The sequence below is a fragment of the Oncorhynchus gorbuscha genome, linkage group LG14 (assembly GCF_021184085.1).
Source record: "Oncorhynchus gorbuscha isolate QuinsamMale2020 ecotype Even-year linkage group LG14, OgorEven_v1.0, whole genome shotgun sequence".
NCBI lineage: Eukaryota > Metazoa > Chordata > Actinopteri > Salmoniformes > Salmonidae > Oncorhynchus > Oncorhynchus gorbuscha.
The window spans coordinates 21,988,488-22,010,440 of NC_060186.1; the positions used below are offsets into that span (position 1 = coordinate 21,988,488).

The 21,953-nt window shown below is 40.9% G+C and overlaps 2 protein-coding genes across 7 annotated transcripts in view; one reads left to right on the forward strand and one right to left on the reverse strand.

The window, feature by feature from the left end:
- LOC123994629 (metabotropic glutamate receptor 8-like) overlaps positions 1–21,953 on the reverse strand; it is a 1,038,970-nt gene that overhangs the window by 633,078 nt on the left and 383,939 nt on the right. The gene's annotated exons all lie outside the window — the stretch shown is intronic.
- The window catches only part of snx9b (sorting nexin 9b), a 28,694-nt gene continuing 15,201 nt past the window's right edge, over positions 8,461–21,953 (forward strand). The window contains exons 1-4 of one of the 5 annotated variants that reach the window (XM_046297470.1): positions 8,461–8,872; positions 15,753–15,839; positions 16,393–16,467; positions 17,713–17,829. In XM_046297470.1, coding sequence (XP_046153426.1) covers positions 8,861–8,872; positions 15,753–15,839; positions 16,393–16,467; positions 17,713–17,829 — 291 coding nt within the window. In that variant the 5' untranslated portion in view covers positions 8,461–8,860. The remainder of the gene's footprint in view (positions 8,873–15,752; positions 15,840–16,392; positions 16,468–17,712; positions 17,830–21,953) is intronic. The other 4 variants (XM_046297466.1, XM_046297467.1, XM_046297468.1 and 1 more) reach the window with 4 other exon arrangements.

The window sequence follows — 21,953 nt, forward strand, 5'->3', positions numbered from 1 at the left end:
CCTACTCTGAGCTCCTTGACTACCTGGGTAAACAATGACTACCACAGCCCTACTCTGAGCTCCTTGACTACCTGGGTAAACAATGACTACCACAGCCCTACTCTGAGCTCCTTGACTACCTGGGTAAACAATGACTACCACAGCCCTACTCTGAGCTCCTTGACTACCTGGGTAAACAATGACTACCACAGCCCTACTCTGAGCTCCTTGACTACCTGGGTAAACAATGACTACCACAGCTCTACTCTGAGCTCCTTGACTACCTGGATAAACAATGACTACCACAGCCCTACTCTGAGCTCATTGACTACCTGGGTCTACAATGACTACCACAGCCCTACTCTGAGCTCCTTGACTACCTGGGTAAACAATGACTACCACAGCCCTACTCTGAGCTCCTTGACTACCTGGGTAAACAATGACTACCACAGCCCTACTCTGAGCTCCTTGACTACCTGGGTAAACAATGACTACCACAGCCCTACTCTGAGCTCCTTGACTACATGGGTAAACAATGACTACCACAGCCCTACTCTGAGCTCATTGACTACCTGGGTAAACAATGACTACCACAGCCCTACTCTGAGCTCCTTGACTACCTGGGTAAACAATGACTACCACAGCCCTACTCTGAGCTCCTTGACTACCTGGGTAAACAATGACTACCACAGCCCTACTCTGAGCTCCTTGACTACCTGGGTAAACAATGACTACCACAGCCCTACTCTGAGCTCCTTGACTACCTGGGTAAACAATGACTACCACAGCCCTACTCTGAGCTCCTTGACTACCTGGGTAAACAATGACTACCACAGCCCTACTCTGAGCTCCTTGACTACCTGGGTAAACAATGACTACCACAGCCCTACTTTGAGCTCCTTGACTACCTGGATCAACAATGACTACCACAGCCCTACTCTGAGCTCCTTGACTACCTGGGTAAACAATGACTACCACAGCCCTACTCTGAGCTCCTTGACTACCTGGGTAAACAATGACTACCACAGCTCTACTCTGAGCTCCTTGACTACCTGGGTAAACAATGACTACCACAGCCCTACTCTGAGCTCCTTGACTACCTGGATAAACAATGACTACCACAGCCCTACTCTGAGCTCCTTGACTACCTGGGTAAACAATGACTACCACAGCCCTACTCTGAGCTCCTTGACTACCTGGGTAAACAATGACTACCACAGCCCTACTCTGAGCTCCTTGACTACCTGGATAAACAATGACTATCACTTTTTTTCTCCCTTTTTTTTCTTTTTCTACTGTATTATTGACTGTATGTTTTGCTTATCTCCATGTGTAACTCTGTGTTGTTATATGTGTCGAACTGCTTTGCTTTATCTTGGCCAGGTCACAGTTGCAAATGAGAACTTCTTCTCAACGAGCCTACCTGGTTAAATAAAGGTGAAATATTTTTTTTTAAATGAACTCAGTCACTGTGTTTCTCAAATACTTCACCATAACCCACCAGTGTTATTACTCCGTGAGGTAGACATTCATCATGCAGTCAATTCTCCAATCAGTCAGTGTTATTACTCCGTGAGGTAGACATTCATCATGCAGTCAATTCTCCAATCAGTCAGTGTTATTACTCCGTGAGGTAGACATTCATCATGCAGTCAATTCTCCAATCAGTCAGTGTTATTACTCCGTGAGGTAGACATTCATCATGCAGTCAATTCTCCAATCAGTCAGTGTTATTACTCCGTGAGGTAGACATTCATCATGCAGTCAATTCTCCAATCAGTCAGTGTTATTACTCCGTGAGGTAGACATTCATCATGCAGTCAATTCTCCAATCAGTCAGTGTTATTACTCCGTGAGGTAGACATTCATCATGCAGTCAATTCTCCAATCAGTCAGTGTTATTACTCCGTGAGGTAGACATTCATCATGCAGTCAATTCTCCAATCAGTCAGTGTTATTACTCCGTGAGGTAGACATTCATCATGCAGTCAATTCTCCAATCAGTCAGTGTTATTACTCCGTGAGGTAGACATTCATCATGCAGTCAATTCTCCAATCAGTCAGTGTTATTACTCCGTGAGGTAGACATTCATCATGCAGTCAATTCTCCAATCAGTCAGTGTTATTACTCCGTGAGGTAGACATTCATCATGCAGTCAATTCTCCAATCAGTCAGTGTTATTACTCCGTGAGGTAGACATTCATCATGCAGTCAATTCTCCAATCAGTCAGTGTTATTACTCCGTGAGGTAGACATTCATCATGCAGTCAATTCTCCAATCAGTCAGTGTTATTACTCCGTGAGGTAGACATTCATCATGCAGTCAATTCAGTGTTATGATTGATTATATGTTTCCTTAACTCAACGTTTTTCCATTTAAGTAGTACATTCTTCACATTGTTAATGATATGTTTAGTCATTATGTTGTGTCTCTCTTTCAGACTCTCAAAACAGTGGCTGTCTGTGCTTCTGTTCCTGTTGGTTACTGATCTGAGTTCTCCTTCGAGAACATCCTGTCCCTTTGTGGGTTGAATGGATGTGGGCGGATACTACTGTACAGTACACACACACTCACACACATAACACTCATTAGAAACATTCACATGTAGCCGACACACACAGCATGGAAAAAAACACCCATATCTTTACAATATCAGGAAACACAATATATGCAGCTTGTATGTAAATGAATATACACTGAGTTTACAAAACTTTAAGAACTGCTCTTTCTATGACAGACTGACCAAGTGTAAACTAAAATCCCTGATTGATGTCACTTGTTAGTGTAGATGATGGGGAGAAGCAAGGGAGCAACATTCAACGGGGTTATGTCCCCCCACATTCTGAAATTGCATGTTTGTCTCCCCCAGTTTTATCAAAACAATGTGATACAAAAGGCGGCAATGGTGTGTTTTAGGACCATGCGGACACCTAGAGTGATCGGGTAGGCTGTTTGGAGTGTTGAGAAGGCTGGATTTAGGACTGAGTGGACACCACAGAGCGGCTGATAGGCTGTGTGAAAGCAAAGCTTCTGGAAGTCTGGCTGGACCAGCAAGGGAGAGTTGAGCATATTTCAGTGTGTTGAGCTCTTTCACCGAGTTGTAAAAGTAAGCAGAGCAGAAACTGGCTACTCTTTAGTTGACTGATGTAGCTGGCAAGATAACTGCTGTTGAAATTAAAACCTCTTATGGATCGGCTCCTTTTTTTCAATTTTCGCCTAAAATGACAAACTCAAATCTAACTGCCTGTAGCTCAGGCACTGAAGCAAGGATATGCATCTTCTTGGTACCATTTGAAAGGAAACACTTTTAAGTTTGTGGAAATGTGAAAGGAATGTAGGAGAATGTATATATATTTTTAAATGAATCTGTTATTTTATCTGGTAATTTGACTGAGAACACATTCTCATTTAAAGCAATGACCTGGGGAATAGTTACAGGGGAGAGGGGGGGATAAATGAGCCAATTGTAAACTGGAGATTTATAGGTGACCGTGATGGTTTTAGGGCAATATTGGGAATTTAGCCAGGACACCGGGGTTAAAAACCCATACTCTTACGAAAAGTGCCATGGGATCCTTAATGTCCTCAGAGTGTCAGGACACCCGTTTAATGTCCCATCCGAAAGACGGCACCCTACACAGGGCAGTGTCCCCAATCACTGCCCTGGGGTATTGAGATATATTTTTAGATCAGAGGAAAGAGTGCCTCCTACTGGCCCTCCAACACCACTTCCAACAGCATCTGGTCTCCCATCTAGGGACTGACCAGGACCAATATAACACATTAGATCTGGTAAAAGATAATACAAAGGGGAAAAAACTATGTTTTTTTATATTTTCATTGTAGCATCATCTTTGAAATGCATGGCCATAATGATTTATTCCAGTCCAGGTTTAATTTAGATATTGCCCACTAGATGCCAGCAGTGTATGTGCAAAGTTTTAGTCTGATCCAATGAGCCATTGCATTTCTATTCAGAATGTTCCATCAAGACTGCCCAAATGTGCCTAATTTGTTTATCTACTAACTTTTCATGTTCAAAACTGTGCACCCTCCTCAAACAATAGCTTGGTATTCTTGCATAATAATAGCTACTGTAAATTGAACAGTGCAGTTAGATTAACAAGAATTTAAGCTTTCTGCCAATATCAGATATGTATATGTCCTGGGAAATGTTCTTGTTACTTACAAAATCATGCTCATCGCATTAGCCTGCGTTAGCTCAACCGTTCGGCAGGGACCCACCAATCCTGAAACAAACTAAACTAGTGTTTATTGACAGAGCCGAGCTAGTATTTTAACTGTCATGTAACGTTAGCAAATGTTTCATCCCCTATCGACTGAGGTGAATGAATTAGCTACGCTACCTAGTACAGCTACCACAGCCAGGTCTAGCATCTAGCTATATGTCAGATAGCAATATGAGGTGGTTATTACTACTATCTAACAGCTGTTGTTTGTTTGGACATGCTTTGAATCCTTTGTTTTGTCCCGTTTCAACAAAAGTAAATGAACTTGGCTAGCTTTCGCCAATTGATGTACAGTTAGCGAGAGAGCTGGCCAAAAGTTGGCAAACATTAGCTATTATTTTTGCCACAATCACACTAGACCTGAATCAAAAGATGAAACCATAGGCCAAACGATTGAAAATTGATATTGCAATGTTTTTTCAGTGTAATGTGAGTTTTATTAGTCAGTATGGCAATGTAATGTTATTGATCTGTCAGTTTCCCCAGCTAATGCCCTACTTTTCACACTGACACAGTAATAAACAACTCTAACTTTACAGGCTTCACTGTCATGGTCTACAGCAGAGGTCTGGACCGATTTCTTCATCCTGCTCCTGCCTGCACCTACATCTTTTCATATTGCACCCGCTGGCTTTCTGTCCAACTCCCACTACCTCAAGAACTGGTCCCAAACCCAACCAACCATTGTCCCGCAATGTTATTTTAGGCGTATGTGACGCAGCTCACTTACCAGCCATGGTCCCAGCAATTTTGCACCCTATAGGCAATATTAAATGCCCAAAAGTAACTTAAGAAATAGGTTAAATTTACAGAGATTCTTACACGGCCCTTATATTTGGCTATCTGTGTTACTGGGCTAGATCAGTCAATATGCTGGAGGTACAGTACCAGTCAAAAGTTTGGACACACCTACTCAAGGGTTTTTCTTTATTTGCCAAGCGTGTAAAAGCTGTCATCAAGGCAACGGGTGGCTACTTTGAAGAATGTCAAATTTAAAATATATTTAGATTTGTTTAACACTTTTTTGGTTGCTACATGATTCCGTATGTGTTATTTCATAGTTTTGATGTCTTCACTATTATTCTACAATATAGAAAATAGTAAAAAATGAAGAAAAACCCAGTAATGAGTAGATGTGTCCAAACTTTTGACTGGTACTGCATGTAATAATGATCTCTCCCCTAGCTTGATGACTGTGGGCATTTTTACATTTAAAAAAAAGAAAAACACTGATTTTGAAGTTGCATGCGGGGCTACCTCATTACGTGACCTTGAGCAACCATGACCGACTCATGTCCGCTACACACTGTATAAACTAGCTTGACTGATTTTGAAGTTGCAGGCGGGGCTATCTTATTAAGTGACCTTTTGGGCTAATGGCTAACTGTAAGGGGTGCGTAACTGGTGGCAGGGAAGTCAGACGCAGGAGAGCAGAACTAGGTAATAGCCGGAGCAGATTAATTGAAAAACCAACGGCATAAAGAAATAACCAACATGGGTACAAAACCCGACGCGCACCAGTAAACATGTGCACAAGCACTTACAACAAACAATTCCACACAAAGACATGAGGGGAACAGATGGTTAAATACACAACAATAAATGAGGGAAATTAATACCAGGTGTGTAGGAAAACAAGACAAAACAAATGGAAAAATGAAAAATGGATCAACGGTGGCTAGAAGACCGGTGACACCGAACGCCGAACGCAGCCCGAACAAGGAGAGGAACCGACTCTCCCCTCTTGCTTCCGATGGGAGAGCATCTCCACCTGGCTGATGGGGGGCAGCTTGGTCAGCAGCATCTGGAAGGCAGGAGGGGGCAGTCTGCTGGAAAAGCTGCTGGGGTTTTCCTGCACACAGCAATGACGTTAGCAGAGAGGAAGAGGCAAAATGAGAGGTTTCACTCTTGACAAGATCTGTCCAAAATAAGCCCAATGTGTTTCCATGGGCTTATTTTGGACCTATGGGCTTGTTCCCTGCCTTCCCACTTTTGGGACAATGATTCCCATTGTTAGGGCGGAGACATAAACATCTCGTCATGATATAGGCCTACAGATCTTTGACGTTAGTCAGGTGAACCACTCCCTTCTCATAGTTTCCAAAGGGTAAGATCACAAAATAGATGAGTTGAAAGGAACAATGTAAGGTCTGGACTGGACCAAATAAGTGAATATAGGAAAGGCTTTTCTTCCCCCAAAATGTTTTGTACCCTTTAGACAACAGAAATTCAGAAGAATCAGATTGATTACAGTCCATATCATAGATCAGCCCCCTTACAGAGTCTCTGGTATTGTCCCCTGTGAGATATAATAACTCACTACTGTAGTGTTGACAAGTGACAATATTTACTACTGTATGCAAACAGAAACTTTACTTGCAAACAAAATGTCACAAGAACTGTGGTGGAGGATGGGACTACAATAACCTGAACACTACCATGCTGTAGAGTAGCACTTACATCCAGAATATGTTGCTGTAGGCTTCAGCTACAGGACTTGGCATAGAAGGTGGTTGAGAGAGCACTGTAGGCTTCAACTACAAGGGCTCTTCTCCACCCTTCTCCTGAAGTGTGCAGTTGCACACTCCTCGTCATGGATTTAAAAGCATAGGATAGTTTCCAGCATTGCTTTGCTAAATCCGTACAAGAAAGTGTGCTTTGGGAAAAAGGTGGGGAATCGGGATGCAATTCACACAGAAACATTACATTTAGGTCAAACTCATATTAGTACTGCCTATGAGGAGAAACAGTGCCAAGTAATGACTTGCAACTATAGAATTAGATACTGTAGACATTATCTACATTTATCCTCCACCTCCTATCTATCCAAATAGTAATAGTGAAGAAAAGGACTAGGGCAAGGACAGACTGTAAGCTAGTTTCAGGACTGTTGTTTCCACCGTGGCACATTGGTCAGAATGCAAATGAGGCGATTGAGTAGGAATCCAGGTTTAGGGGTATTTATTACACAAACACACTTGAACACAGGAACGAACCGAGGCACGTTGGGAGAGGGTTTGGAATGAAGGTTTTGTAGGGCTTGTAAGGCTGGTGGGAAGGTTAGGATGGATGCTTTCGAAGTGGTGGCTTGTAAAGGCCTTGGAGATAGAATGTGGATAACAAGGATGTGATGATCTGGACAGATGATACAAAAGGGAAACTTTATCTACACATAACATAGAGGTGCAGACATGACAACGTAGTGCCAGGTGACTATGGGGAATTGGCTTAACATATAGCATCCAACGCAGGAGACTGCCAGGATAAACATAACAAAGGAGTAATTAGCATTATCAAACTGATGACATGGGTATCAAAGGAATATAACGTAGGGCAACAAATATAAATATATACTGTATATATATATGATTATTTAGTGCTTACATTTCTCCAAACAATAACAAGGAGCACATATTTCATCATATCATACACATTGGAAGGAGTAAGGATAGGGCCACCCCGTGGCATCACCAAGCATAAACTGAACTGGGCTCAGTTTCCCAAAAGCATCTTAAGGCTACGTTCATCGTTAGAACCTTTGTTCTAACAGGAATAAGTTAAACTATTAAATTACTTTCCTCACAAGATTTGTATTACATTTCCAGAATCTACCTATAACTATGACTCCAAATCATTTTAAACAGTGGGACAAACTCCTGAGCAAATGTATCTAGGAAGGAAGAAAAGCCTGTGTCAAACTTAAAACAATTTGAATGCGTTTCTACTGGACTGACACTGTAAATTCATTAGGCCTTTGGACCTTTAACCATGCTTTAGTCCAGCAGATGGCGACATTTTTATTAGTCCTCTTTTGAACAGCACCCTTCACACCTGCATGTCATGTGCTGTCAAACTGTCAAAACTTTTTCACAAGGATACATTGTAACAATTAAATGATTATATTGAAATATCATGGCACTAACCAATTCTTATTTGAATCTAATTTGACATACAATTAAATGCTATTCACTGATCTTTCTGTATGATAAATACAATTTCAAAATAAAAGACAACATACCTAAATGTATTAAAATAAATTATTATTATTAGAAGTATACGTAGTAGTAGCGCTAGTTTTATGTTATTATTAGGCCCTACTATTATTGTTGTTAGTATTATTATACGTTTGATTATTATTATTGTTTTTAGCTTGGCCAAGGCTACTAGGGAAAGGAGAGTCCTGACCTGGATCTACAAACTCACACAACTAACTTGTCATATACATAGTCTATAGGCCTGCTTGTCTTGGGAGAACCATTGGACTGAGCCCACTATCTTTCCGGTTTCTTACTACCGGTAGGCTACAGGAATCTTGCTCCCCGGGCTCTGGAGTCAATTCAGCTATTTACCCGCTATAAAGAAATGTCATATTTTTGTTGACTGGATATACACAATTGGGATTGACTGTCGCGGAATTTTTTCGCACTCAAACCATTTTAGCTGTCTCTCTCACGTTTGAGGTTAAAGGGCATCTTGTATTTAGTGATGTATTAAAATTTGTTCTGCGACGACTCGCCCCAAGAAGTGCCTTGTTTTCGCCCAGTTGAGCTGCGAGGAAATGTCTGGCTGAGGATTTGTAACCCACGAAAACCTTGGCCCGTTTTGTAATGACAGATTAATGCACCGACAATGGCAAACAAGGTAGGATGACATCTTTACAGAAGTGTTTTTTTTCTGAAAGCTGGCGATCTATCGATTTTGAATTGTTTTAGCACCAGAGTTAGTCGGAGAAGGAGAATATCAGGGCTGTGAGAGTTCTATTTTCAGTCTGGCGCTCACCTCGAAATTGGTTACATTTGTGAACTATTTCCCCGGTATTAAGACAGGGTAGAAGACATTTTATTTTCTCTGTTGTTCGTACTTCAAAATGGCTTAGGAACGCTTTTATATGAACATGGAAAATATGTATCATTAAAAAGTGTCTTGTGACATTTTATTACCCTTCCAGTGCGGGTCATTTCTTTCCGCTAAGAACTCTGGGAAGTGTAGTGCTTTGAGCACAGAACTTTGTGGCAGAGGGTGAAAATGTTAAACGCTTTGGTGTTAACTTATTGATACGCATAAAAGCCCACTAAAGATAACTAAGGTACCAAGCTACTAACATTGCACTATGCAGGGTACTATGTAATCTATAGCTGTTATTGTTATGTGCAAAATGCTACGATGAGGCTAGGCGTGAAATAGACTGGCTTGGAATGAAAGGGAAAGGCCCATTCGTTCTATGAAGGATTCCTCCTCTAACATTCTATAATGGAGCATCCTAGAATTCTATGGAGGTGTACGTTGTATAAAATATGCTGTCTTTTGAGTTCATCTCTGGTGATTTCGCTTGAGACTGCATGCTTCCTTTTGGGGTAGCGTTTGAGGGACAGAATTGAAATTTATTTCACATTCTAAGGAATCTTGACTATGTGGTTCCGCCTTTCTATGGAGTATTCAACTGAAACATGTCAGACATTCCTGTACTTTTATCATCAGCAAGAGTATGTAGGCTACACGAGGGCCACATCAAGAGTATGTAGGCTACACGAGGGCCACATCAAGAGTATGTAGGCTACACGAGGGCCACATCAAGAGTATGTAGGCTACACGAGGGCCACATCAAGAGTATGTAGGCTACACGAGGGCCACATCAAGAGTATGTAGGCTACACGAGGGCCACATCAAGAGTATGTAGGCTACACTAGGGCCACATCAAGAGTATGTAGGCTACACGAGGGCCACATCAAGAGTATGTAGGCTACACGAGGGCCACATCAAGAGTATGTAGGCTACACGAGGGCCACATCAAGAGTATGTAGGCTACACGAGGGCCACATCAAGAGTATGTAGGCTACACGAGGGCCACATCAAGAGTATGTAGGCTACACGAGGGCCACATCAAGAGTATGTAGGCTACACGAGGGCCACATCAAGAGTATGTAGGCTACACGAGGGCCACATCAAATAGATCCTATTATGTAGCCTAAGTTCTGCATTCCTTTTTATGGTCTGTCCAGACGTTCCAAAGAATGTTGGCTATTTGCTTCCACCCTCTCGTCTCATTGTAATCCATTCTATGAATCATTAGGAATGTTGTATTAGCCAACGCTCTTCTCCTCCATCAGCTTCAGTGTGTAGCCTAGCTGTAGATCCAGACACTGAGCTAAAGAGCACCCAAAAGTCTTCTGACAACTTGCATTTCTGACAAAACTGACTGACTCACTCTGTCTATGGTATCATTCTTTCTTCCCCCCCCCTCTCTGTCCCCCATCTTCTCCCGGCCTAGTGGAAGCTGGCTGGGAGGCTAACATTAAAATAGACCTCTATTCAGAGGCTGAAGGTGCTAAGCAGACAGGCAGACAGACAGACAGACAGAGAGAGACAGAGACAGACAGGGGCATTTCCATGGAAAAGGACCTGTGAGTACCAACATGTGAAATTCATAGGAGCATATCAAATTGGGTGTCAAATGAAAGTATATATTTTTGGGAAATTAAGGCATAGATATGTTTTTCAACCATTTTCAACAAGTAAAGGCTTTGATTTCTGGAAAAAACAGATGGAAAAGGGGTCTTAGAAAACATATACCAGAAAGTCTTAAAAGGTATCAGAAATAGATAAAGACCGCTGTCAACTAATATCAACACTTATATTTAGTTTTGGAGAAATTCCTTACCTTCTGTAAAATCAAGACATATTGCCTTGTGCCTTTAAATTCCGTTACCAAAAACCCACATACTGTATCTTTAAAATATTTTCTAATTTCACGCCCTTATGAAGAGGGACGATAATGAAATTTCATAGAACTAACAAATACAGTGTCTTCAGAAAGTATTCACACCCCTTGACTTTTTCCACATTTTGTTGTTACACATTCTGAATGTAAAATTTATAAAATTTAGATTTATTTTGTCACTGGCCTACACAAGACCAGGGAAGTTTTCTAATGCCTCACGAAGAAGGGCAACTTCAAACATTGAATATCCCTTTGAGCATGGTGAAGTTATTATTTACACTTTGGATGGTGTATCAATACACCCAGTCACTACAACGATGCAGGCATCATTCCTAATTCAGTTGCCGGAGAGGAAGGAAACCGCTCAGGGATTTCGCTATGAGGTCAATGGTGACTTTAAAACAGTTACAGGGTTTAATGGCTGTGATAGGTGAAAACTGAGGATGGATCAACAACATTGTAGTTATTCCACAATAGTAACCTAATTCACAGAGTGAAAAGGAGGCGTGTACAGAATAAAAATATTCCAAAACATGCATCATGTTTGCAACAGGGCACTAAAGTAAAATTGTAAAAAAGGTGGAAAAAGCTATTCACTTTTTTCCCAGAATACAAAGTAATGTTCTGTTGCAAATCCAAGTACCACTTTCCACATTTTCGAGCATAGTGGTGGCTGCATCATGTTATGGTTATTCTTGTAATTGTTTAGGACTGTGTGGTGTTTCAGGATAAAAAAGAAACAGAAGGGAGCTCAGCACAGGCAAAATCCAATAGGAAAGCCTGGTTCAGGGTGCTTTCCACCAGCCACTGGGAGATGTGCGCCAAATCTACACTGGAGTTGCTTACCAAGAAGACAGTGAATGTTCCTGATTGGCCGAGTTACAGTTTTTCCTTAAATCTACTTCAAAACTATTGCAAGACATAAATGGTTGTCTAGCAATGACCAGCAACCAATTTGACAGAGCTTGAAAAATGCAAATAATAATATGAAATGTTGCACAATCCAGGTATTGAAAGCTATTAGACTTACACAGAAAGACTCACAACTGTAATCGCTACCAACGGTGCTTCTACAAAGTATTGCCTGAGCTGTGCATGCTTATATGAATGAAATATTCTGTATTCCATCTTCAATACATTTGCTAACATTTTTAAAAACATGTTTTCACTTTGTCATTATGGGCTATTGTGTGTGTATATTGGTGAAAAACTCAAATGTATTCAATTTTGAGTTCAGGCTGTAACACAACAAAATGTGGAATCAAGTCAAGAGGTAGGAACACTTCTTGGTGCACCCATCCCGTTTGCGGGATCATTTTCGTCAACATCCGCTGAATTGCAGAGCGCCAAATTCAAATTCAATTACTGAAAATATTACATTTTCGTGAAATCACAAGTGCAATATAGCAAAACACAGTTTAGCTTTTTGTTAATCCACCTGGCGTGTCAGATTTCAAAAAAGCTTTTCGGCGAAAGCAAACCAAGCGTTTATGTAAGGACATCTCTCTCAGCAGACAAAACATTACAAACAGCTAGCAGCAAAGTAGATTGGTCATGAAAGTCAGAAAAGCAATAAAATGAATCGCTTACCTTTTATCCTCGGATGTTTGCACTCACGAGACTCCCAGTTATACAATAAATGTTCCTTTTGTTCCATAAAGATTATTTTTATATCCAAAACACTTGGTTGGCGCGTTATGTTCAGAAATCCACAGGCTCGAGCGGTCACGACGGGGCAGACATTCCAAATAGTATCCGTAAAGTTTGTAGAAATATGTCAAATGTTTTTTATAATCAATCCTCAGGTTGTTTTTACAATAAATAATCTATCATATTTGAACCGGACCGTAGCTTTTTCAATAGGAGAGAGAAAGAGAAAATGTCTGCTCCAAGCTGTTGGCGCATGCAAAACTCTGCTGGCACCCAGCCATCCACTGACGCGATGTGATTGTTCTCGCTCGTTTTTCAGAATAAAAGGCTGAAACTATGTCTAAAGACTGTTCAGACCATGTGGAATCCATAGGAAAAGGAATCTGGTTGATATCCCTTTTAAATGGAGCGAAGGCCTGCAATGGAACAGGGAGCTTTCAAAATAGAAGGCACTTCCTCTTTGGATTTTCCTCAAGTTTTGTCGCCTGCAATATCAGTTCTGTTATACTCACAGACAACATTTTGACAGTTTTTGAAACTTTAGAGTGTTTTCTATCCTAATCTGACAATTGTAGGCATATTCTAGTTTCTGGGCCTGAGAAATAGGCAGTTTCATTTGGGTATGTTTTTCATCCAAACATCAAAATACTGCCCCCTACACTCAACAGGTTAATGAAGGCACTGGTTAAGGGCACTGGTTAAAGGCACTGGTTAAAGGCACTGGTTAAAGGCACTGCTAATGAAGGCACTGGTAGACCTACCAATGAGTTATAGTAATTTTACTCCTCTTTGTTTGAATGATTAAGTGATTCATTACTAAATTGTTAATGGAATTACCAAAAAATCAGTAACGGAATTACTGCAACGGAAGTTGCTACAATGGGAAATCATAATAGTCACAAACCACAGTTGGGTTACCTGCTACTGTCCTCCCTTCCACTGGCATACTGTTCAGCTCATAATTGTTTTCTTTGAAGAATCTCCAATACAGCACCAGTCGAAAGTTTGGACACACCTACTCATTCAAGGGTTTTTATTTAATGTGTACTATTTTCTACATTGTAGAATAATAGTGAAGACATCAACTATGAAATAACACATGGAATCATGTAGTAACCAAAAAACTGTTAAACAAATCAAAACGTATATATTTAAGATTCTTCAAAGTAGCCACCCTTTGCACACTCTTGGTATTCTCTCAACCAGCTTCATGAGGTAGTCACCTGGAATGCATTTCAATTAAGTGTGCCTTGTTAATTTGTGGGATTTCTTCCCTTAATGCGTTTGAGCCAACAGTTGTGTTGTGACAAGTTAGAGGTGGTATACAGAAGATAACACTATTTGGTAAAAGACCAAGTCCATATTATGGAAAGAACAGCTCAAATAATTGTTTACTACGTGTGGGCGTCACTACAGACCCTGGTTCGATTCCAGGCTGTATCACAACCGGCCGAGATTGGGAGTTCCATAGGCCCATAAGCCCAATTGTTGGGGTTAGTTGTTAGGGTTAGGGTCATTGTAAATAAGAATTTGTCTTAACTGACTTGCCTTTTTAAATAAAGGTTAAATAAATAAATAACATGATTCCATATGTGTCATTTCATAGTTTTGATGTCTTCACTGTTATTCTACAATGTAGAAAATAGTAAAAAATAAAGAAAAACCCTTCAATGAGTAGGTGTGTCCAAACTTTTGACTGGTACTGTATGTTTCACAAGTTTGGACAGTACAGTGAGTAGAGTACAGTATTGAGTACAATACTGTCAGTAGAGCACTGTCGAGTACTGTACAATAGTGAGTAGGGCACCACAATACAATATAGTGAGTAGAGCACAGTAGAGTACAGTCCGATGTGGTATAGTACAGTATATTGGACTGTATTGAACTATGCTCTACTGTACTGAACTCTACCCTACTCTGCTGTACTGTATTGTATCGTACTGCACTGTACTCTCCTGTGCTCCGCTGCACTGGGCTGTGATGTCCAAAGTTACACATCAGGGACCCATGATGTAATTCCGTTACCGTAATTCTGTTGCAGGGTGTAAATCCACTTCACTTACTGTAGTTCAATAACCAAAATATATATATTTTTTACTCAAGGTGCCATGTCATTGCTGACACACAATTCTTTCTGCAGACATCTTTGTATCTTAATTTAGAGTACATAAAAAATCTGGTCCCATTAAAACCTGATGTAGATTTTCCCGTAATTCAATAGATAAATCTGTGCAGAGGTCAAGCTGAGCTGTCTAAAAATGGCATCAGTGAAGAAGTGAAAGAGGTTAATCTTGGAGTGATATGATCACTTGTTTCTCTCTCACTTCCCTCTTAGAGAGGCGTAGAGGGAATTGGGGGGGGTTACTGTTTCTCGAAGGAGCCCCTTGTCAAGAACACTGTTCCCACTGTCAGATCCCTCCCTGCACACGCGCTTATTTCTATGGGCACAAGCTCTGTCTATCTCACAAACTGTTCACACCCCTCTTGTTGGCGGAGAGAACATTTAGCAGGTTTAAAGCTTATTTCCTTTAATTCTACATATTTTGTCATGGGGTGCATAGAAAATGTTTCCATTTTTAAGATAACTCTGCACATTTTGCCAAGTCTAATGTGTATTCATGGGATGTAATTTTTGAGTCACTCAAACAACAATCTATGGGCAAAACATCATAGCTAAATAACATTAACATGGGCTAGTTGATCTGGACATTTCTGACAAGTTATAAATATCTATAAATGTATAAGTATGCAATGACTGACATGACAAGAGGAACTGATGATGCACTACCCAATTTTTTAAATTGCACCTTGTGCTTTCTACTATTACAACTTTCAAGAGTAAGTTTATAACCCCCCCACACGCACGCACACACACACAGTTTGAGAACCACTGATCTAGTGAACTGAGTCACTAGGGTGAGTTGAGGCTGTCGGAATGGGCCTATCAGGGTTCAAGCTCTGTGTTTGAGATGTATATACAGGTGCTGAGGTTGAGTCCGCACAGCAGAAGTCCTTGGCAGCAGAAGTAGTTCAGCTTGTTTGAGGTTGAGATTTCCTCACTCCACTCCTCAGCAGATAAACGATGATGTGTGTCTGTGTTTGGCCTGATTGGCCTGGCCCTGATTGTGTTGACTCTTGTTGTGTTTCTCTCAGGCACAGGTTTTGTATGACTTCACTGCTGAGCCTGGAAACAACGAGCTGACCGTGAGAGAGGGAGAGACAGTCACTATCACTAATCAGGTGAGCACGTGACTGACCCCCCCCCCCCTTCATTACCCCGTTTCTCTCTTTCTATACCTATCGTTACCCATCTATTTTTCTATCGCTGTCTTTCTCTTCCACATATCTCTCTATCTGTCTCTATTTTTGTCCTCATACAGTATATTTTTCTCTCAAACTCCCTTTCTCTTGTGCTCGCTCTTACCCCCCATCTAACTTTCTCTCATCTTTCCCCCTCACACCACACTATGCACATCATCAGTTCTGTGTGCATTTATGTGAGTATAAAAGTATCATATCTTGCTGGCTCAACTGTATTCTGTGTCCTGTTTACAGCCCTGTAAAGTCACATGATCAATATCTCACATGATCACATAGACAATAAAAGCTCCTCTCTGCAGTGTAATGAGCCAACGTGATGTCACTGCTATCATGCGGGAACGGCAGTTCAAAGGTCACTGCAGTGACTAACTGTTTCATCATCAAATCTGTCATCAGCCAATCACGTCATATCATGACACTCTCTTCTCACAAAGCCAATCACAGTCTCTCTTATTGGTGTGTTATGTTTCAGGGTGTTGGAGGAGGCTGGATAGAAGCACAGAATTCCAGAGGAGAGGTTGGACTAGTGCCAGAAGACTACATTGAGGTTAGGGAGTGGCTTGGAGTGTTGTTGATGGAACTGGCTTCATTTACACTTTATATCAATGTCTTATTCCTTCTCATATATTGTTTCACCGTTTATTTTTTTAATTGTATGTATAATGTATAATTTTACCAGTTGTTTTCGCCTTGTAGCCTGAACCTGTTAGTAGTGTACCTACAGTGTTACTACACATGGATAAGCAGCTTGTGTCGTGTTACTGGGATTGTCAATGGGAATGGGCTCAGGGTTGTGGAAAGGGGTCAAGGAAAAGGCAGCACTCGCCAAGTTTCTCTGCTTTTGGGAAACCAGGACAGGATATACCTCCTTTGGGACTGGGGGTTGTATCACTATGTTTATGTAATGCAGTGGTGTAGGGACCCTTCTGAGTAGTGTGTTTCTGTGATACAGTATCAACTTCAGTATGGGGTGAGTCACTCTGTGGTCTTCTTAAAGCCAAGACAGAGATGTGAGTTCTGTCCAGTCAGTCGATGGCAGAGAGAGGAGAGGTCTGCTAAACAGTTTAGTCTTACTCCAAACAGCACCGAGTAGTCACAGCAGTAACAGATCACGCTGTGTGTGTGTGTGTGTGTGTGTGTGTGTGTGTGTGTGTGTGTGTGTGTGTGTGTGTGTGTGTGTGTGTGTGTGTGTGTGTGTGTGTGTGTGTGTGTGTGTGTGTGTGTGTGTGTGTGTGTGTGTGTGTGTGTTTGGAGGACCAGTAAAAACTCATCACCCTAACTGCTCAGTGCTTACTTTCTTTATTCACAAGATGGAAGTGCGTGTTTGTTACTATAGGGCAGACTCCCACCAGCTATTTGACCCTTAGTTACCTCCCCAGCTGTCCTAGATAGTTTTGGTTCCACACAGGGTCATAATATTCCCATTGACAACTGATATCCACATGCTGTTATTGTTCTCTTCAGTGAAAACAGCAGGACTAAAGTTCACTGTGTCTCTAAAGCAAGTGGATTCTATCCCCGTACACCAGGCTACAATCTCGGGGGGGTATTCAAAACAGGGCTACTTCTGCTGAGTAAAGAGTTAGTTAGGATTTAATTTTGTTCATCAGTGTATGGCTACTCAATTAGTTTCACTATACCATTTCAGTGGACTCCCAGGTGGTTAGCCACTCAACCTTCTATAAATCAACCATAACTTGAGCTTAGAACTTGAAGGTGTAAAATGTGGTTGTTTGTAAATATGTTTCTCTCTCTCTGTGTCTCTCCTTTGTCACTTCTCTTCTGCCTGCAGCTCCCAGGAGGAGGGGGGAATATAGGACATGTAGCTGCCCCAGTAGCTGCCCACGCCCCAGACCTATCATTCTTTGACGCCTTCGCTGCCCCAGCCAACAACACCACTCAGAACCAGGTAGCACACTGAAGAAGTAATGACATGTTTATCCACAGTGAGAAAATATTTAATTTCAAATAGGAGCTAATGTCTTTTAAATCATCATAATTGTGGTGTAACCTCATGTCTCTGTCTGCCTCTGGGTTTTATATCATACTTCTCTTGTCTCTTCTCCTCTGCTTTTACATGTGACTCGCCCCTTACTAATTCTTATCACTCTATACTAGTCCCTCCCTGCTACAGTGGCCGCTGTGCCAAGCTAGACCACAATGCACTGCTCCCAACGATACCATGGTGGTGTGACGTTTTGAGTGAAAGAGATAGCAGAGTGCAGAATTGAGGGATGACCTCAGTCTTTTATTCATCTAATGAATATTATTCTACCCATCCGAACCTCTGAAATGAAGAAGGCAGAGCAGCTGCCGTAACTATTTCTGCACGGTCGTGGGTTTTAAATGATCCCTGTTTTTAGATATTGGTCTTAGGGCTCAGCAAAAGACAGGGGGTTACATTGTGTGATTGTGTATGTATTGAAAAATACAATGGAATGTGAGTATGAGTGAATGGGAACTACAGTGCCTTGCAAAAGTATTCGCATCTCTTCCATTTGATTTTGTTGCAAAGTTGGATTAAAATGTATTTAATTTCCATTTTGTTGTCAATATTCTACACAAAATACTCATGTCAAAGTGGAAGAAAAATTATATATATTTTTTGTAAATTAATAAAATAACTCAAATATAGTCATTGCATAAGTATTCAGCTCCCTCAGCCCATACATGTTAGAATCTCCATTGGCAGCCATTACAGCTTTGAGTCTCCTTGGAGCTTTACACACCTGGATTGTGCAATATTTGCCTATTATTATTTTTAAATTCTTCAAGCTCTGTCAAGCTGTAGGGGGTCATGGCTAGACAGCAATTTTCAGGTCTTGCCATAGTATTTCTAGCAGATTTAAGTAAAAACTTGGTAAGTAACTACTGTGTAGATTTGGCCTTGTGTTGTAGGTTATTGTCCTTCTGAAAGGTGACCTCCTCGCCCAGTGTCTAGTGGAAAGCAGACTGAAGCAGGTTTTGCTTTAGGATTTTGCATGTGCTTAGCTCCATCCCGTTTATTTTAATCCTGGAAAAACTCCCCAGTATTTGCTGATGTCAAGCATACTCATACCATGATGCAGCCACCACCATGCTTGAAAATAAGGAGGCAGTTACTCAGTGATGTGTGGTGTTGGATTTGCCCAAAGGCCAAAACATGTATTCGTTTGCCATGTTTTTTTTTCACTATTACTTTAGTGCCTTGTTGCATACAGTATGCATGTTTTGGAATATATTTATTTAGTATGTTTGTGTTCTTCCTTTCACCCTTGTCATTTAGGTCATTTATTGTGGAGTCACTACAATGTTGATCTATCCTCAGGTTTCTCCCATCAGTCATTGAACATTGTATCTGTTTTAAAATCACCAATGGCCTCATGGTATCATTCCCTGAGCAGTTTCCTTCCTGCTCAGTTCAGGAGGATGACTGACTATCTTTGAGGTGTCTGGGTGGTTTAATACATAATGCACAGCATAATTATTCATTATACAACTAATACTGAATGCTGATTGGTTAAAACCACATTCCAGCCGGTGTCTATTCCACAAGTTACCACTGGCTAGATCTATGACTTTAAAATGCCTATTTACTCTTCCATCTGACTGCGCAATCCAGTGTCTCATCAGCCCAGCCAGGCAATTTATAAACTTGATTTCCACTACAAAAAGCATCTAGACATTCTCACATTTATTTTAGACTAACATTTAGTTTTAAACAGCAGAGATTTGTATAACCTTGCTGTCTGTCTCTCTGACATTTGCAACATTGTTTCAATATTCCAATTCGATCTCCAGCTGTCCAATAGTAATGAGTCGGGATGAGAGAGAGAGAGAGAGAGAGAGAGGCAGGCAGTGTTTCTCAGCCAGTCGAAATCATGAATCAGCTGACATCATTTTTATGGATATATACAAAGAAATGTCAATTGATAAAAGGTAGAACATAAACAAATGTCAGCTAGTTTGTGGTCTTTCCAGCTTCAGTTTGAAGTTATTGTGTTAGGTGTGTTGTTGGCTAGCTCCTCTGAACTAATCGATTGCAGAGGCCATGGGGGGTGGTACGGTCCAAGAAGAAGGGGAGTGTGGCTAAGATGCACATATCTGTCCAGAATGCGCTCTCTCTGCCAATTATGTACCCAGTATATTATTCCAGTCTTTTGCTGTTCTCATTGTCGGAGTGGACACGTTGTCTCCAGAGTGCACAACTTATTCTACACTTGTGAGAAACACTTTTTGGGTCATTTAATTCCACTTCCAAGTTGTCAATTTAGTCATTGTCTTTTGTTTGGAGCACTCCTGTCAATGTTGATTACCCATAGAACTAGGCCTATAGGCTACCTGGCCTGCGCACTGATGTAGGCATATAAATGTGCAATTTTGGGATCTGATAGTATTTCGGGTTGGCTTAACAAACCACCAGTAATGAGCTGTGGAGCTTCTCAAAGTAATGTTTTTCTCACCTCAAACAGCAAACAAGCGAAGTCTGTTTTTACATCCATTGAGAATGACAATAGTTCCTCAATGAATTTAAAAACTCTTTCCAGCTCTCTCCCTTAGCATATTTAATTTTATCCAAATATTTTCTACCTGCAGGCTGCAGTGGTTTATTTGTTGGCTTTATAGGCTATATTTACGTAGTGTGCATGGTACTAAATGGTAAGATTTAAATTGGCATTCCACATGAGAAAGATTGCAGTCACGGCAGAATCTGCAAAAGCCAGTAGGAATGGGAAGAGGATGGTCAAAAATCTTAATCTTAATCTCGGGCTCCATCTTTAATCATTGGGGTCTTATTTCATCAAACAGTGGGCTTAAAGCATCAGACAAGCTCAATGTGAATTTATAGTTGATTTTATTAAAACACAAAGGGTGTGTCTAGGGCTGTTGCGGTCACAAGTCATGAAGGCAGTCAAATTCCACATAACCATTTAGTCACAGTAATTAGGCTTCTCCAAGCTCTGATGCTGCTGATGGTCATTAGTAGCCCTTCAAACTTGCTATCTGCCTGGTACTCAGCACTCTATTGTCCCTCTAATCACTTTGACATCAATGCAAATGTGTAGAAAATCCCGCTACCCCTGTGTGTGATAATGGTCTATTCTATATCAAAACAAATGTCACATGTATTATTTAGTATATGTAAAGACAATATTAAATCAAGAATAGTCTGATGGGTGACAATATTAGCCTAATTATGTCTAGCATAAGAAGCAATGACTTTTTATAATCATAGTCGCAAACCTCATGTAGCCTAGCCCATAGACCTATCTGTTTTAAAGGTTTGTAATCACAACTAAAGTGGCTGGCCAAATAACTTCTTGAAGTGATGCACATTAATCTGCTTTACAAGGGGTGTAGTTTCAAGTTTGGGGAAGATCATTTTCAGCATAAAAATGCACCTTTTTATAATCAAATAAATACATGCATAATTGCATTTTGTGGTCACTTTTGATAATGGTGTTTTCCCGCTAATGGACCATTTGCACTTCTAGCCTACTACCATGTGTGTGTGCATTGCTGCGCTGTTAATGTGAAGAAGTAGCCTAATAGTTTATCAACATTTTAAGCTAAACATTCTGATCCGTTGCATCAGCCTCATTGCATAAAAACATTTTTTTTTAATGCTAGTGGTTATATTAATGTGGGATCTATCGCATCCCACAACTGTTTAAGACTATGTTTGGAATAGTTATTTATTACACAAAATAGAATGACTTTTGTGCTATGGGGGATAGTAGATTGACATAGGCTAGTGCTTTTGCCGTTTGTTAGGTCTACTCATCTTTTTGTCTGACGAAAAGTAAACGAGGACAGTTATTCTATTATCTTCAATATGCACCTCGGAATTGGAAAAGGACGTGCGCAGTTGCGTCCCGGATGTGTCCGTCTTCACTTGTAAGCCCGTAAGAAAGACCTGATCAAGTGACCGAAAGCCATGTGAGTGAGAGGCGCTTCAGATTGCGCCGCACACTCATGGAGAAGAGCGCAACGCAGCACTCCGAGCCACAAAAGACATGGATTTTTTTAGGATTCATTACGGCCACGAAGGGG